Raw genomic sequence first — 17,974 nt, forward strand, 5'->3', positions numbered from 1 at the left:
TAACCCCACTTCGGAGTCTGCGCTGGTTCTTATTGGAGCTATGAGCCTTTCAGATATCAGGTTTTACCATCCTGGGTCAACCTACCGAATACGAAGACAACAACAGCCTGGGTTCCCCGCCCACCCAAGACTCTGACCGTAAAACCGTCTACCGCGCAACTGCAGTCGAATTTATTTGGTCCGACATACGGTACATTCCATACGAATGTCACCTTGTTGTTCGCTCCATAGCCAACGACTCCGTATGTCACAGACCCTCCAACCCCGGCGCCCACGTGGCTCGACTTGCAGCGCAACATGCCGCTCTCTCCCGCCAGGATCTCCGGCGGTGGCCGTGAATCTGGCGTGTCCATCCAATGACCATGGTCGAGACTGGGGGATTCGGGCTCGAGGTTGAGCTCCTCGTTGGTATGATTTAGGATTACCACTAAGAGCTCCCTGGTGGCCATGCTGCTGTTGATTTAGGGCATAAATTGCTCGACTGATAGTGCTAATGCGAAGTGCGCAATTAATCAGCAGTGAACAAAAGAGAGGAGGCCAACTTTGAAATGATTTCTTAAAGGAAATGTGGTGAAAAGAATCGTTGGCCTGATATAGTGCTTAACATTTGCGTGAGGGTGTTCATGCTGGCACTGGCAGCTTGTACCGTAGCTGTGGGCACTAACACCAGGTGCCCGGGAAAGGTTAAATCTGCGCCGGTGCTGCGAGACCAGGGAAAGTACGAGGAAGCGGAGCAAATAAACCGATGAGCTCTGACATTCTTGTATCAATCCAATCATACTTGTGAAGTATTCCCGTCTAGTGACTCAACACCCCCTAGACATCTCCGCGATTGGTCATTTATAAGAGAACGACTTTCAACACCGAACATTTTTGCTAGCATCACTTGGGACAAGGATCACTACGAGTTAGCGTCAATATTCACACAGATCCCTAAGGCGGCACGTATCAACGTACAAGCAAGTGCCAATTTTCTGAAGTTTCTTGCTAGTTTGGTATCACACCACCAGCTAGGTACACGTGTCTGCTGCGATAGCATCAGTGAATGTCTTTAGCCCACCTGGGTTGCAGCAAGGATATATAAATTGGGACTTGTCTCTTCAGAGTCTTGCTTCACCTCCATCAACATGGAATACCACAATTATCAATGTGACCGAGGTCGTCACCCCAAGCAAGGTTGGCGATCCCACCCTTCCCCCGATGATGAAGACGAGTCTAATCATCATCGTACTCATGGGGGTCCACCGGGCGACAACGCGACTGGTAAACACCGACGGCCAAGAGGGTGGGAATGCATCGGTAACCGGCGGAGTGGGGAGAGGCTAATTAGTGAGGCACATTTACAAACTAAATTGTCTCACCATCGACGCTCGCACAGCACCTCACCAGCTGGGGCGAGTCGGGCGAGTCGGGCGAGTCGGACGAGCTGCCACAGGGTTGACCGCGCCCCCAAAAAGCGCAGCAAGAGCGAGCACGCCATTAGAAATGCTATCGGTACGGCGGCGGAAGTAGCATTCCGAATTCGAAATGGTTCAGGATCCTGGGTTGGTGAGAAGGGGATCAAAGTTGCCAGTGCGGCCATGGCGTCAGCAACCATCGACTTATTGCTAGATACTGATCCAAAGAAGCATCCTCTAGCGCATATGGCAGTTTCGATGGTTCAAGGAGCCGTAAAGGATGGCATCATGGATAGCAAAATGAAGGTTGGAATTGCGCACCAATAACGGTATCTGTCTTTTGAAGTATACCTTTCGTGGTGGCCATCTTGAAGCAGCCACTACAGTTATTGGACTTGCAAAGCCCGGGCTAAGAGGATGGTGGTTATGTCATGAGGTGTGAAGAGTAATCAACCATGCATGGTGGACAACTCAAATTAGTGTTTATGCTGTTTTGGGGTGGGGTTGCTTCGTAACGTTAATTCTTTAAGTTTCCTATTTCGTCACATAACGTGGAGACCCCACCTTTGGCCAGCACCCCCCTTTAGCCACATCATCATAGACTTCATCCTTGGCGATGCGAATAATTGAGTCGGCCACAGAATTATCATTTTACGTCGTATGAAGCTCAAAAATATATCATTATAATCGGAAATGGATAAAGAACGTGAATATCGAATTTCTTGCGCTCTCAAAGACCTCAAACACGCTCCGCTCGTGCAAGTTGCTTCTACGCACGCCATCTCACGCGGGAGTCTTCGCAACCGCAAAAAAGGCGGCACCAACGCTCGCGATGCTCAAATTCCGGCTCAAAAGTTAAATCCGGACCAAGAGAAGAATCTAGTCAGTTGGATTCTGAACGAAGAAGCTGCTGGCCGCGGCCAAAGCAAGGCAAATATACGCAAGTTTGCGGACCTCATACTCAAGCACGATGGACGAGACGAACACGTCGGCCACAACTGGGTCAACCGCTTTATTGCGCGCCATAAGGACGTCAAAATGAAACCATCACGACCTACAGACGCTGTACGAGAGAATGAGACTACGGAGGAGCAGTTACAGCGCTTTTTTCGACTCCTGGAGCACCAAATCGAGGATAAGGATATCGACTGGACCACGTTGCATAATATCGACGAACATGGAGTTGCTGAAGGGGAGACTGAGGCCGGAAGAGTCGTAGGGACTTCCCTTACATCCTTTGCAACTGTCTCGACGAGCGATTCTCGTACCTGGGTCTCGATAATCGAGTGTATTTCAGCTTGTGGCACCAGTACGACGCCGGTGGTGATTTTCACCGGTCAGAACCTTCAGGGCCAGTGGTTTGACCCTCCGTGGCCGGATTGGAAGTACGACTGCACATCTACAGGCTGGTCGAATAGCCTAATCTTCAGGAAATGGTTCGTCGAGGTATTTCTGCCGGAAACAGAGCCTGCTCCCGGGAAATGGCGACTCCTTATTCTCGACGGCCACACCTCTCATGTGACAGTAGAGATAATGTTCCTGGCTTGGTTAAATAAGGTACAGCTTCTTTACTTACCGCCACACTCGTCTCATACCACACAACCTCTCGACGTTGGGATCTTTGCGGTTCTTAAGCGATTTTTTCACCAGGAGACTGAGAAGTATGCAACCTTCGCAGCCAGATCTCCCATTCAGAAACGACGCTTCGTACACTCTTATGAAATAGCTCGAAAGAAAGCCCTGACCGAGAGGAGCATCCGACACTCATTCCGGGGCTCAGGAATTTATCCTGTCGATGTTGAGAAGCCGATGAAGCAGGTTGTTAATACCAAGCGCCCTCCCCCGCCGGATTTGATACCATCAACACCAAAAAAGCAGAAGTCGCTAGTTCGTGATAATCTCCGTAAGCCGAAGAACGAGAGGGATGTCAAAAGACGGCTGGATCGGGCCCGGAATGGCGATGGCGGCGTCAAGCGTGAAGCCCGACATCTGATTAACCAGAACGGCAAGCAGATCACTCATTTAAACAGCATTATCGCCAGCCAGAAGCAGAGAATTGAGTTCCTAGAGGACAAGCTGGAGTCGCAGAAGCCCACCGGCAGGAAGGCCGTTGATTATGACCCTAACGAGAGGTTTGCGCGCATCGAGGAAATTGCGTACGCTCATTATGAGGCGGCGAAGGCACCTACGGAATACCGCGACCGTGAGGCGCCCAAATTACAAGAGAATTCCATCAAAGTAGCAGAAAAGAAAGAGCAGGGTCTGCAGAGTGTATTCCAGGTTCAACTGAATTGATTGCATTATTTTTCGTTGAGAAATAGCTGGTTTACGTGATGTGTGCATTTTGGTGTTGAGGCAATTTCCACTGGCCAGAGGGGGGTGGTGGCCAAAGCTAGGGTCCCCACGTTATGTACTACGGTTGGATGGATGGATTTTATTTCGCCCGGAGGGAAGTCCCTATAGGGCCTTGGCACAATCTAGTTCACATTTCAGTACATTTGGTACCTGATACCCCAAGCCCCACGGATCGTCGTCTCTTCGCTTGCTGCTCAACCTCGTCTGCGGCAGCCTATAGAGGTCACTGTTGCAAAACCCAAAAAGCACGTTCCAACTGACAAAATAGGTTAGCGCGAATGCATTGACGGCCCCACAGTACATTGAGACATGTACCTTAGAACCGTGATTCCTTTAGTTTGACACGCAAGAGTAGGTTCGGCAACAGCAGCGGGGTCGCAGCGGACCAGCGAAGAGCAGCTTCGTTGTACGATGGATATAAAGACCCCCTGTCATGGCCCCCGCCCCGTAACCACCCTCCACATCGGACAATAATCAAGACTTAGTTATCTTCGTCCTCTCCATCTTCATCCTCCTCCACGCTCTCCTCGTCTAGCTTGTTAAGTTGCTAGGCGTTAAGTTAATAGTGGAACTTAGCTGGCGAGTTTGATTCACCTACAGTCCAGAGCCGAGCAGCCTCAGCAATAGCCTCCAACGCTGCAACCTTTCGCTCCTCGAGAGTCTTTTCATCTGCTTCACCACGTGGAGCCAGAGCCGGAGCTGGAGCGGCACTGCAGGCACGAAGCTGCTGTGCTGCACGCTGCGCGGCGGAGCGCCAGGCATCGCCAGGATCCTCGCTCATGTCGTCAATCTGCCGGTTCAGCTCCCAAAAGGCACGCACAGTAGCGACTGCACCAGCAGGGACCTAGATAGCAGCTAATTAGCAGCTCACTAACCGAGAGCTGGAGAAGACTACTTACAGGCCTACAGGTATGACCATTCTTTGCGCAGGCCCAGCAAGCGGCACCAGTATCTATCCCATATATGTTGGCCTGGCAAGCTTAAATAGCAAAACAAGCTACTTACTGTCCTGGGAGGCGCACTCATACCCTGGGCTCTTGGTAGCGCGAGTAACGCAGGGGCGGCAGGGGAAGTCACGCGCAGAGCCAATGGGAGGGGCCTTCTTCTTTTGCTTCTTCTTCTTCTGCTCAAACAGAGTGTTAGTAGCGGTCTCTTGGCTGTATAGCAGCTGACTGGATTTACCATAATTCTGCCCGCGAATTTGCGGCCACTAGGCTGAACCTTTCCTTTGTCCTTGCTGTTTTGGTTCTGGGAGGGATCCCCACCCGCTGAGACAGAGGCCGCCGCTCCAGACATTGGGGATCGGCAGCGATGACGCTGCTGATTATCAGCTTATTCGCTACGAGAGCGGTGCTCGTGGGAGGCCGCTTAATGTATTTGGCGATGATAATAGCGCAGGGGGTCCAAGCTAAATAAGTATATTAAAGTTGTACTTTGAAGGCGAGGAGCCAAGCACACTTCTTAGCCACATGGTGGAGAAGGAGAGGGAGGAAAGAGGTTGGAAGGGATTTGATGTTTTTTTAAAAACTTGCAGTCACTTCCAAAGGTGGGGTCCTAATTGTTCCCATTCCCCAATAGTGGCATTGCATTTCGTCTGATTCACTGGTTGCCTAGTCCGCACCGGGCCAGCTATTGAGCCGCTGCGGGGTAGTGCAAATTAGCTAATTCGCCCTGCTTAAATAGGGGCTCCGTCCTAACAGTCCACCTTTTCCAACACCAAGAGATCACCCCTACCTACATACTCACCTCCAACGCCATGGCACGGCCACCCAGTCCCATCGATCAGTACCGTGACTATATCACCTTTCTGTACCTCAATGGCGCCTCGCGAAGTAAGATCAGGCATAAGCTTCGGAAGCGTCACTATATCGCTGTCGACCTCAGCACAATCTCCCGGCGGATAGCCAGCTGGGGACTTCCGCGTCAGTAATCACGTACCATTGAGACGCCTGAGCTTGTAGAAGCTATCCGCGACCTTATCTTCCGCGTTGGCCTTACCGAGAAGCAGACCTTGAGTGTCCTTTAGAGGCAAGGCTGGCCTATCACTAAAAGAGGTTTAAAACGGATCAGACTTTACCCGGACCGCCGCTGGGTTCGTCGCATCAATAGCGATGAAGAATGCCTTGCCTTATTGGAGAAGACAGAGTAGGTTATTGTCGAGATGGCGCAGCGGTCCAATGCCATTGCAGGATACGGCAGAAGGTTTCTCTAGCCATATCTGCGCCAGCAATAGCAGCTCTGGGTACCAAGAGATCCCCTCTTTGAGATGTACAAAATTATGTTCCCAAACGAGGTTGAGATGCGCAAAAGGATGATGCGGAGGAAGAAAGGGCAGTTCCTTGTCCCGGGGCCAAACTACCAGTGGTGTATTGACGGCCACGATAAGCTCAAGGCGTATGGATTCGAGATATACGCCGCAATCGATGCCTACTCACGCAACATTATCTGGTTCTATGTTGGCCACTCTGCTACAACCGCCTTGAGTGTGTTGAAGCAGTATTTGGCTGCATGCGACACCTATGGCTTCCGCCCGTGGTTTCTGCAAGCAGACAGGGGCAGTGAAACGCCATTAGTCGCAGCAGCCCACTGGAACTTTGCTTTGGCTGCAGGCGGATGCGTGGAATGGAATGGACAGGTCTTCCAACAGGGCAAACGATTGAAGGATTCCTACAAGGCGGCACCGAGTACGAAGAATGTCAAAATCGAGGGTTGGTGGGAACGCATGCTTCACGTCTGTTCCCGACAGTGGGTAGACTACTTTGGAGAGCTTGCTAGGGATGGGGATTTTGACGGCAGCATGCTTGAGGACCAGATTGCTATCTACGCTGTCTTCGAAGGTGTACTGCGTCAAGAGCTCTTCGACTTCGTCGAAGCGTGGAATCTACACAAAATACGCCTCCAGAAGAACCGTCCCCACGTTGTCCACGGCCAGCCCTGGATGAATTATCATTACCCTGACCCAGACAAGGCCTGCAATTGGGGGATCCCTATCGACCGCCCGGTTCTAGGCGAAATGCTACGACCCCTGGCTGGTATCGATATCAGCACATGTCTAGAGCCAGAGACGAAGGAGTGGTGCCGCGGTGTCCTCACAGAAATGGGCTACGATGACGTAGTCCTTGGCAATCACCAGGACCCTGATAAGCTGCGTCCATTCAAGCGCTTCTACCTTGCCCTTCGGGACAGGATCATTCAACACATCGAAAGTAGGCAGCCACCTGTGCTGGCGTACCGTAGGGCTCCAACTGGGGGAGTTGCTGAATATGTAAGCTACCGCGTCTGTCTGCGCATTAAATTGTCTAACTACATATAGGAAGCATTACTTGCACGAGCAGATCAAGCCCGACAAGACGAATTGGAAGATGGGGAACTAGCAGAATAACCACTTGTTGAGTTTAGTGTTGAAGACGAAGAAGGAAATGACATCGAGGAAATAAGTGATGATGGGGAGGATGGTGACCGGTCTGATGGGGAACCTGAGTAGTCAATCCTTCCTTTTTCTGGGTCGAGAGGCAAAGGTCATGGGAATCTTTGCGCCTCTAAAACGTGTAGACTGGGCGGGGGGAAGTCCTTCAACAGCACCATCCGCGTATTGTTGGGTTTGGGCTCCTTCGATGGAGTCAGGGATGACTGCCGACTGCGGGCTTACCTGCTGAGATCAGTATTTCTATAGGCAAGAGCTTAGTCTGGTTGCATACGAACTCCTTGAAAAGACTTGTCTCGCTCTCACAGTCGACCTCGTCCTCTTGGTCTGCATCACGCTCATCTCCCTCCCCATCAGAGACGCTATCAAGCATTAGCTCGGTGACCGCGTCTTCGGATTCGCTGAGGTCAACCACATCCCCCTTCACAACGATGTTGTCGAGGATATCGTTACGGTCCTCATACGCCAAGTTCAGGTAGGTGGAAGCTAGAACTGCCTTTTCCTGCTTGACCTGTTCCCTATTCTTCGTACCATTGTCCTGATTGATCTGCCTCTCTTGCTTGATACGTTTCTTGAGCCCAGGAGCTGGGCTCGAATCCTCCTGTTTGACCTTCCGTTTCTTGCCGTCCTTGGCCGGTGTTGAATATTCATCTGGCCTTAGCGGTGTGATTGGCTCCTGCTTGTCACCCACGTCTGTCGATGTCAGGACGACGAGCACCTTTAACTGGCCTGCTTGGTTGTTCGAAAAGTGCCCAGAAGTGAGCATGCTTGAGGGCGTCGTGAACTTATCGGTATTGGGAACGGTGACGATTTTCTTTCCGGAGAAAGACGAAGCGTAAGAAAGCTTCCAAAGCTCTTGGTTGGTGGGGTCTATGGTGCTCGGGAGCGGATGTAGGTGTTCAAATAAGGTCTGAGTGAACGAGGGCCAGGTAAGGAGGTCTGCCGAGCTGAACTTGATCACCGTATCTTTTAGAGGCAGCACTGTCTCTGGGACCTCTACCGCAAGACCATTGAAGTACCTTGTCTCCAAGCTCATGAGTAGGAGACTGATGTGGACCCATTGGTAGCCAGTACGCTGCCTCGTAGGCTTTCTGGTGCTGCTTTTAGTGTTCTGAATGGCTTGACTAGCCGCCGAGGCAATCGCCATGAACTGCGGATGGGGAGGACCGCTTGACGGCTTGAAAGGATGTTGGCGTGCCCGTGTATTCGCAGTCACCCCGTTGGGGACAGACACTGCGTTGGGGAGTAGTTGTGCATACCCAATACCGGCAGATGACACTGGTTTTGGTTTGTCGCGCATAAGCTGACTTGCCGGGCTGACTGGGTGTGGCGGAGAGTCATCCACCTCAACCACCTCATCATACGGGCCAGGAAGGGCTGGAGTCCTAGACCTGGCCCGGCATTGGGATTGAAAGGGGTTGGCTAAGCCGCAACGGCCACAATAGTTTTCGCCAGCATATATGGTGGTAAAGAGATCATGATGCTTCTTCCCAGCTTTGACGCAGTAGACGTACTCAGGGGGGATGTCTGGGGGTGCCATTCTGTTTGAAGAGAGACGTTGAGAAAATGGAGGCAAAAAAAGAACCAAACTGACGTTGGGAACGAGATTTAATATTTTACAAACCATAACAATATTGCCCTTTGCTACGGTGGATGATGATCACTAGACTCTCCTGAGCATGAGATCGCCGCGCTAGTCCGCTGCTGACCCGGCGCGGGGAACACTGCGCTAAGCCGCTGCTGGCATATCACGCTGTGTGCTCACACATAGATGTTGGCACCTGGAGTGAAAATCGCTTATGCAAGAATTGTGCCTGTTACTCAAATGGGGTTCGATGCGAGTCTCTGAATTGAAATTTGAGGCTATGGAAAAGGGGACGCTAGCATATGCACGTCCACAGCTTTTGAAGCTGGACAAAGTGATTATCATCCGGCACAGCGCCGTTCGACTTGCAACCACAGCCAATGAAAATCAGGTTGATTATAATACCGTATCGCTCGCTAAGAATTGCTTGAAAAGAACTAAACTGCTTAGACCACATTATGTAGATCGAGGTTCTAGAACGTCGCGCGGGCCCGTTGCTACTTCGCAGTATTTGCGATGGGGGTTGCTTGGGCTGGACGGATATGTACCACGCGGGCCCGCTGCTGGTCCGCAGTACCTGCTCTACTACTCATGCCCAAGTATCTGGACTAATAAGGTGTGGGGTGATTTCTGGCTTAAGAGTGGGGAAGGGGCCCAAAAGACAACTGACAGGGGGGTTTTGCAACAGTGTTCCCTATCGGCCTCCGTAGGCCAAGACTGGACCGCTTTGACCTAGTGGGACCAAGCGGAGGCCAAAGCGCGAGAGAACGAAAGTTCACGCTTTGTTTCAGAGCTGGCAGCACACGCGTGAGACGCTGGGAGTCACCAAAGCTACGAGAGCATGACGACATCATCGGTCAATCACCGCCATTTTACCAATGCCGATGTCTTTTCGGGCTCGAGGTTCTGAGCCCGGTGAAGTAACTGTTAGGATAGAGGACCTTGATGAGAAATAGTGACTATTAAATCTCTGGTTGACACTGAGATTAGCCCTGATACATAGTACCTAGCTGTCTCCGGCAACGATCTAAGCGCGACGATGTTGACAAGCGCTGAATGTTTCTCAGCTTAGCATTGATCATAAGAGCGCGAACAGTTGAGCTCCAGCTGAGCTACACTAGCGCAACAAGCAAGGACCATGGGTATTAATTCGTGAAAACAACATCCTTTCAAGTCCGTGCATTGAACAGGACAATCCAGAGTGCCAGTTCGTGCCTGGGCGTTTTCAGAGGGGGAACGACATTCTCGTCCCGTTAGCGCCGTCTGGTGGCGGTTCGTTTGAGCCACTTAAACTTACCGAAAGTTTGTGGGCGAAGAGCGCTCGGGTGAGCGTTAGCAACGGCATGAATATATGAATAGGTACTTCGCTATTGCCCCAATTACAGAGGGCAGCAACAGTCTCAGCAGTCTCAACTTACTCAGCACTTTCCTGTGGTGGACAAGACCTTTAAGCAGATGCTTGATGAGCTTGCTGCTAGAGCAATTTTTGCTGATGGCAGTCCATTTAACCTCTTCGAGTCCAAACGAATGCGGATTCTGTTGAGCAAGCTGAATACTGCCTGGCAACCACCGCCTCGTCGCCGAGTGCAGCGGCTGCTAGCCCCGACTTATTCTGAGTACCACAACCAAGTCCAAGATATCCTCGACCAGACAGAACGTATCAACGTGATCTTTGACGGCTCAGACAATATCACAAGTCATCGAATTATCAATATCTCGATACAGGTGGCAAATGGTCCGGCGTTCTATTGGAAGACGTTTGATACAGGACAGATTCAACACACGGCTGAGCACTACATCGATCTTTTGTATCCTGAGCTAGAGATAATTCGCAAGGGTAACTTCTTGCGAATTAACTCGTTTTGCACAGATACGGATAGCATGATGAGGAAAGCTCATGTGCATTTGGCTGCAAGAAAGGAATTCCAGCATTGCTTCTTTTCCCTCCGCGATTCACATGGGTTACAGCTACTCATCAAGGACATCCTAGAGCTGCCGTTCTTTGAGGAGACATTCAAAAGCGCTACATTAATTGTCACCTTCTTCAAGAAGTCGAAACTGCAGTTGGCTCGATTGAGAGAGGCACAAAAGGCAGCTTGGGGCCACCATAAGGCGTTTTTATCCGCGTGGGTCTTTAATTTTTTCTGACTCCTGGCTATAACTAACGCTCGCTTTAGTGTAATCACACGCTGGGGCAGCCAGTTCAATGCTTTGCAGTCAGTTTTACGCTGTAAAGAGCCTCTCCAAACATACGCTCGCCGTCCTGACGTGAGGGCAGAGGTAGCCTCCGGTTCTCTCGAGCTTCTTCCAAAGGTGCTGGAGTCTGTCAATAACCCTCACTTCTGGATACGCCTAGAGACTGTTTTGGCTATAATTAAGCCTGTCAGCAGCCGTCAGCACGCCTCAGAAGCCGATCGGGCTCACATCGGCCATGTGATTCCTCGTTGGCTGGAGATTAAAGCAGAATGGAAAGCACTTGACGATTCTCAGCAACATAAAGACGTGAATTTCAGCGAGCTGTATTCCGTATGGTTAAACCGTATGGGTAAACAGACATATGATATTCATTATGCAGGATTTGCATTAAGGCCTGACACAGTCGGGACTAAGCTTGAAGAACAGCTGATGATGAAAGTGCTTCAGTTCTTTAAGTCAGCAGTCAATCCTGCTGACTACCTTCATATTGTTCGAGAATTTAACCACTTCCGAGCACAATCGGGCGGCCAGTTTGCTACAGGGGGCTTAGTCTATTCAAAAGAATGGACGCCATTAGATGCTTGGATGCTTCTTGATAACCAGGGCAGCAAGCTGGCTGCACTTGCAGTCCGAACCTTTGGAACCATAGCCAATTCAGTTCCCTCAGAGAGATCATTCTCGGCGGTTAACTTCCTCCACAGCAAGGCACGCAACAGGCTCGCACCAGCCAACGCTGACAAGTTGGTCTTCATCTACATGGACGAACGGGCGCTAGAGAGGATAACGCAGTCTCAGAATCAACCTCTTGATCATCTGTTGGAAGAACTGAGAGTTCCCCCTAAGCTTCAGGATCAAGATTAAAGTTTGAAGTCCTACGATTAAGGTTTAAAGTCCTAGATGGGATCATTCAAAGATATAAGGCCCCAAAGGGCCTCTCATTGAGATTATGAAAACTTAACAAAGAATAATAACAATCACTACAACAAGAACTACCTTTTGTCAAGTACACCCAGCATCCCTGCGTGATACAACAACATCATCGCAATGAGGTTGATTCTACAGTGGTTAGCTGGGAAGATTTGACAGAAGACAGCTGGCTTACTCTCGAAGATACGTATATGGAAATCCATTGCGCATCAAGTCTGGAAGTTGACGCTGTTATCGGCGAGTTCACTCACCAACCCGCCTCCGACGGAGAAGAGACAATTGTGGACAAATTTGAGGTCCAAGATGTGTCAGAGAGCGAAGGAACAGGGAAAAAATTGACCTAATTTGGCTTGGTTATTTGTATTATATGACCCTTGGGCAGCTTCATATATGGGTAGTTATATTGCAATAAAAAGCTGCTTCATTATTATAAAAAGCGGTTTAATACACATGTGTATTAAACAAGTACCCATCCCTATATGCATCATCGTACGGTGGGGGTGGCGTGTTGTCAATAGGCACATTACTGCTGTGGCCTGACGGTCGCTGCAACTCGGAAAGGCCTGGAGGATCTGTCATGGTAGTGGAAAGGGACGTGGCTGATAACTGATTGTCAGAAGGCACGTAGGCAGACTGTCAGACAGCTGGCTTCACAGGGATCATTGATGGCACCAGTCAATTGATGAGAATTATCTAAAGAACAAAAGAAACTGAACAGCCATTTGTTCGGGCACAGCTATTTGTTAGACACGCGTGTTCATATAATGACAGAGATAGATGATCAGAAGATGGAGAAGTGTATATGGAATATAGAGAACCAAGAATGACCTGTGTCTGATCTGTGGATGTGTTGTCCTTCTTCTTCGCTCTCCCTCCTCGTCTCTTTATCTGAGGAAGCAGGCCAAGTTACTAGACCTGCTGATCCTGCAACAGATCTGTAACGCCCGTTCTGACACTTCTGGTGGTGGCATGCCTGTGTAACATCATCATGCATGCCACTTCAACACTATTTAAGCTCATGTCGTTAGGATTGGAATCCTTGATGCGACAAGCCGGATGTGAAACCGGATACACGACTCCAAAGTATGGGCCGCGTTTCATATCCAGTCGCACGAACCTAGTGGTGATATGCGACAATAAGTTCTGCTTATCATGTACGTTAGGGAGAGAGGCTAGTGATTGGATCTTTTACCATTGAACCACTCCCCACGCTACCAATCTCCAATGCTCAAGCTACCATGCACAACCACTCTTTCGCCAACCCCACTCTTTCGCCACGCAAAAAAAAAAAAGCACCACCAAAAATCAACAACTTTACTTATACAGAACTTGACCAAAATGATAGATATGCGCAAAAATTTTCGTTTTATAAATAATAAATGCACATATCTATTGAATCCTGGGTCTTTTGATAACTCTCCCTGATCGCGTGGTTGGTTGATGGGGTATGGTTTCCTCTCTGACTTCAATGACCGAGCCAGCCTCCGATTCTGACTCCTGCTCGCTTGAACAGACCGATTCCAGTCCAACAGCCATATTTTGGGTCTCCTCTTCTATTATAGCTTCTCCACCGGATAGGGTCTCCCCAAGAGTCATAAAACGTTTGTTAAGTTTCGGTACCGCCTTCCTCTTCTTCCCTCTTTTCAAGCGAGCCAATTCTTCCTCTAGGCTAGCAATCCTCAGCGTATGCGCCGCTACTGTCTGCTGTTGAGCCTCAAACCCCTTGGCTATTACGTTGTACCGTCTTCGTGTCTTTGGTGTTTTGTTTAGCCCAAGATCGCGAATTTGGCGGCTCGTCTGTGGTGTATCGTCCGAGTCAAAATACGGCCTGGGTTCGGGAGTCGCTCTTGGGCTGCCCTTTGGCCTATCTTGTTGGATTTCTGGATGCCGCAGCGCTTTGGCACGTGAGATCGGCCAGTTCCCAGTAACCCTCCAGCCGGAGAGTATGTTCTTCTTAGTCATTCCAACTCGACGCGCCTTGGCGTAGGCCCTGATGAAATTAACCTTGTCCATTGGAGTGGAATCAGTCAATGAAGCGAACTTTTCCAACTCTCGTCGATATGCGGCTTTGGAGGCATTGAATACTCCATTGTCCAACGGCTGGAGCCCATGAGAGCAGTGTGCTGGCAGATAGCAACAGTAAACGTTGTTCAGAAAGCACGCGGCCATCCATTCATCCTTCCGTCGCTCAGTAGTGATCTTGGGCTGAAGAGGACGAAGAACATACCGTTGCATGACTCCCATGACCATCTAAAATGATCAGTCTCGCGTCTGAGTCGTCGGCAGGCGTGGTCTGGGGCAGATAGACTCTTTCAAGCCATTCAACGCCAATATGATCGTCAGTCCACCCGTTAGGCGAAGTTATGTAATACCAGTCTGCTATCTTCTTGAATTCCTCAAGAAACCACTGTTTCTGCAGTTCTTTCCCCTTGAAGATTATGCCTGGAATCAAAGCGCGGCCGTCAGTAGTGACAGCTTCGATAAATGAAGTCCAGTTTCGAGTCTGTGGTCCCTTGAGAAATGCCTTCCGCTTCGGGTCCGCGCTTCCAACAACCAGGCTATCTAAGCCTAAATAAAAAGGATTAGTCGGTCAAATTTCAAGCACTGACAAGGTATACAGATAGATGCTTACCGAAACCAGTCATAATAACCCCCTTCGCCAACGTTGACGGTGTTTTTAGGCTTGATCTAGCCATACTGGCCCTCCCTGATATCAAAGTACCAATGAACTGCCTTAGGCGTGAAAGAGTCGAACCTTTTGGCTTCTTGGTGTCTACCCATCTTGGTCGTCAGGTCTGTGCGGCGCTTGATAAATCTAGTCACCCAATTGCGTCCTAACTCGAGATGTTCGCCCTCCTGTCTCAACAAGCCCGTGACGCAAGCGCGGATCTGATTGTGGGACGGAGCATAGCCCAGAGATTCCTGACGGAGGATCCAGAAAGCCAATCTGTCCTCTTGATCCTTGGACAAACGTCGGCGAGGGTGAATCTGCTCTTTAACGGCTCCCCGGCCGTTAAGTCTGTCGATTAGAGTCCTTCGAGGCACTCCCCGTCTCTCAGTCGCTTGAGAGGGCGAAAAGCCATTATCAGTAATATCTAATATAGCCTCAGCCATGTCGTCCTCTGTATATTCCCATCGAAGTCGCGAGATAGGCATTTTTTTGTCGCTGTCAAAGACAAAGACCAAAAAACACGAGAAGGAGCGGTGAGCGGCTTGGTGATCGGACTAACAATATTTCAATAGCACGGCCTGCATATATCGCGTACCCCACACAACATTACGGAGTCAAAACAATAACCTCCAATCATTTCTATAATCAATAGAGGTAACTTCTTTTACGTAGCTATTTATTTTGGCCGACTTTCGTGTGAGTGAAGTTGACGAGTTTTGGTGGTGCTTTTTTTTTTTGCGTGGCGAAAGAGTGGGGTTGGCGAAAGAGTGGTTGTGCATGGTAATGCCTTACCGTAGCACAAGTCCCGTTTCTTAGTACACTTCTTCTGCTCCCTCCAGCTCCTCTGTCTCATCCTCGGAGTCGTTCTCAAACTGAATATCCTTGCCGATCTTACGAGCAATCTCAATCGCTATCTGGCCAGCCCCCGAACTAATCATGCCATTGAAAGGCTCCGCTGCGAGATTCAGCAGTCTCAAGTCACGTACTCCATCAACGCCACTTGCAGCCGTGAGAATGTACCCGACCACCCAGGGCAGCTCGCTCTCCTTCTCCATGTAAGCAGGTGTGTAAAGCTCTCTCAGGACGGGGTCGCAATTGTCTTTGACCGATCGCAGCAAGATCCAGCACCAGCGATGCATCAACAAGTACGGGAATGCCATTTCGAGGGACTCGGAGTTGAGTGCCAAAACGAGTGTTTTGGCAAGTTCCTCGGGCACAAGACCATCGGTGGCCGTGTCTTTCCCGGCAGCCCTAGCCTTGGCCTTTTGCTGCCGAAGTCGATCTTTCGCTCTCAATTCTTGTGGATCGTCAATTTGTGTCATGATCAAGTCTCCGTTGTCGACCGAGCCCTCCCACTGATAGGCGCTGCGCGCGACAATGTCATCGATCAGCTCAGGCGTCCAGTTCATTTCGGCTCCCGAGCAAATCTGGGTCTTGAACATGGACGACACGGGCGCGCCCTCATTAATGCCTCGCGGACCAGCGCGCGAGGCGATGGCAGTCTTGCATCGGCGGTTTGCTGTGAAGGCGGCAGCTGAGATGCCCATCTGAAGACAGAATTTCTGGAAGTAATCTCCAGTCGTCCTTGGCCGCTCACCTCCAACCCAGATGTTGGAATCGCCAAGCATAGTGAGCACAACATCCATATCCGGCCACTGACTTTCCAACAACCTCTCTTTGAGCAGGGCATTGTAGAGGTGAGCAGTGTAAGTGATTGAGCCCCAAGCATTTGCGACGGCAAGACCCACGTCGTACACCTCTGTACGAAGACGGAAGAGGTACAGACCAGACAGAACAGGGGAGTAGATCAAGATACGATGAGCCTCCATCTCCGAGGGTATAGGCAAGCCTGCTCGCGTGTACACCCTCGCCTTTGCACCGTGCACAGGATCCTTGCCCATCCATTTCATCAACCGACTCAGTTCTCGCAGCTGGTGGTCGTTGGAAGCAGGCCAATTCTGGATCTTCAGGTTCTCGTGAAACTCAAGATGTCGTCCCAGCGAATTGTCCATTATGGTAACTTCATCAACCATGGTCACGAAGCTTTGTCGCGTCACAGCACGCATGGTGTGATGAATGTCAAGAAAGATCTGGGCAGCGAACACGAGCGAAAAGGGAACGGTAGACGACTTTTCAAGCACTTTCATTTCGCGCAGGAACTCGTCTTCGACTGGGTAGTTGGGGATCAATCGAATCACGGTAATGAGCTCCGTGAAAAATTCCATGAGGAGGATTTGGTCTTCCTGGAACTTCTCCCGACCCGTCTTGGAGGCAGGGTTGCTGTTGGGGTCGTATTTGCCAAACATGCCTTCCTTGATCAAGGGAAGGTCTCTAGGATCGAGGACGTCGACAAAGCTGTTCAAGAGCCGGAAGGCAACGACGTAGCATTCGTTGGCCGTGTCGTACAAGTCGTAATTGAAGTTGTCTTTACTGTTGTTGAGGTAGACTTGTTCTGGTTTGTATCCCTTCCTCAGGCAGATCATGAGGTAGAACTTATTCAGAACCCCCCAAGCGCCTCCGTCTTGCTTGTTCAAAAGAGGAGCTACTTCTTCGATCAAACCGCGAGCAAGGGAAATGGCCGTATTGGTGGCAACGGCAGCAGCAGCGAGGTCGAACCTACCATCACAATGGTTGGACCAGATCCATTCGATGCATGACCTGATTCTGTTCAGATCGTTGATCAGAGCTGTAAAGGCAAACAAGACATCCTCCAGGGAAGTCTGGGGCTCTGCTTCGTAAGAGACATGGTCATCATCGCGTGGTTTTGGTCTCTCATGGAGCGCGTTGCGGAACGCGTCGAGGAAGACCTGAGACGGCTCGTCGACAGACAAAGCAGCGAACCTGCTGCCGAGATCCTTGGTCGCATCTCTAGAGGCATCATTGCTAGCGTCTATGGCTGCATCTACCGCCACAGTTGCTGTCGTAGAAGTCATTCCCGGTCGCAACGCCTCTCTGACCGCCTCGAGAACGCCAACGAAATATCCATGCTTTTCGTCGGACTTGGGATCTGGCTGAACTCCATTATCGCTCAATTTGCTACCAAACCCAGACCGAAGAGTGATGAGCCGATCAATTGTGGTAGAGAAGACATCTGGCACCGACACGGCCGGATCTCGGCGACCAGCGATGAAGTTGGCGAGTGGTAGGAAGTCCTTGATGGCAATGACGTGCTTGGCCGTCTTCTTCTCCGCTGGCTTTGGCTTCGGCTTTGCCCTGCCGCCACCGCGAGCCTTGCTTCTCTGCTTGCCCTTCAATCGTCCGCTTTTTGGTGCCTGTGTTTCTCCCGACTTGGAACCCGTAGTGGTGAGCAGATCAGCGGGGTAGCCGCAGGCCTTGGCAGTTGAGGCGAGCCATGAAGCGACCGAGTCAGTGTCCTGCTTGTACTGCCTGTAGATGCCCAAGAGTTGGATCGGCAGCAT

General features: G+C 50.5%; 6 protein-coding genes across 6 annotated transcripts; 2 read left to right on the top strand and 4 right to left on the bottom strand.

The window, feature by feature from the left end:
• Positions 1 to 2,090: 2,090 nt before the first annotated feature.
• Positions 2,091 to 3,692, top strand: MRS44_013142 (uncharacterized protein; the record flags this gene model as incomplete). Its single annotated transcript, XM_065616629.1, has 1 exon — positions 2,091 to 3,692. One exon carries the CDS (start codon positions 2,091 to 2,093, stop codon positions 3,690 to 3,692), a length of 1,602 nt encoding a protein of 533 aa, XP_065472701.1.
• A 541-nt stretch (positions 3,693 to 4,233) lies between these two features.
• Positions 4,234 to 5,048, bottom strand: MRS44_013143 (uncharacterized protein; the record flags this gene model as incomplete). Its single annotated transcript, XM_065616630.1, has 5 exons — positions 4,234 to 4,299; positions 4,351 to 4,596; positions 4,652 to 4,704; positions 4,758 to 4,875; positions 4,935 to 5,048. The coding sequence occupies 5 exons, from the start codon at positions 5,046 to 5,048 to the stop codon at positions 4,234 to 4,236; spliced, it is 597 nt and encodes a 198-aa protein (XP_065472702.1).
• Positions 5,049 to 6,018: 970 nt separating this feature from the next.
• Positions 6,019 to 7,126, top strand: MRS44_013144 (uncharacterized protein; the record flags this gene model as incomplete). Its single annotated transcript, XM_065616631.1, has 2 exons — positions 6,019 to 7,017; positions 7,070 to 7,126. The coding sequence occupies 2 exons, from the start codon at positions 6,019 to 6,021 to the stop codon at positions 7,124 to 7,126; spliced, it is 1,056 nt and encodes a 351-aa protein (XP_065472703.1).
• Positions 7,127 to 7,236: 110 nt separating this feature from the next.
• On the bottom strand, positions 7,237 to 8,716 carry MRS44_013145 (uncharacterized protein; the record flags this gene model as incomplete). Its single annotated transcript, XM_065616632.1, has 2 exons — positions 7,237 to 7,401; positions 7,451 to 8,716. The coding sequence occupies 2 exons, from the start codon at positions 8,714 to 8,716 to the stop codon at positions 7,237 to 7,239; spliced, it is 1,431 nt and encodes a 476-aa protein (XP_065472704.1).
• A 4,557-nt stretch (positions 8,717 to 13,273) lies between these two features.
• MRS44_013146 (uncharacterized protein) lies at positions 13,274 to 15,040 on the bottom strand (the record flags this gene model as incomplete). The annotated part of the gene is made up of 3 exons (XM_065616633.1): positions 13,274 to 13,984; positions 14,112 to 14,442; positions 14,583 to 15,040. The coding sequence occupies 3 exons, from the start codon at positions 15,038 to 15,040 to the stop codon at positions 13,274 to 13,276; spliced, it is 1,500 nt and encodes a 499-aa protein (XP_065472705.1).
• A 327-nt stretch (positions 15,041 to 15,367) lies between these two features.
• MRS44_013147 (uncharacterized protein) lies at positions 15,368 to 17,974 on the bottom strand (the record flags this gene model as incomplete). The annotated part of the gene is made up of 1 exon (XM_065616634.1): positions 15,368 to 17,974. One exon carries the CDS (start codon positions 17,972 to 17,974, stop codon positions 15,368 to 15,370), a length of 2,607 nt encoding a protein of 868 aa, XP_065472706.1.

Source organism: Fusarium solani (genome assembly GCF_023522795.1).
Source record: "Fusarium solani strain SB1 chromosome Unknown bctg00000009, whole genome shotgun sequence".
Classification (NCBI taxonomy): domain Eukaryota; kingdom Fungi; phylum Ascomycota; class Sordariomycetes; order Hypocreales; family Nectriaceae; genus Fusarium; species Fusarium solani.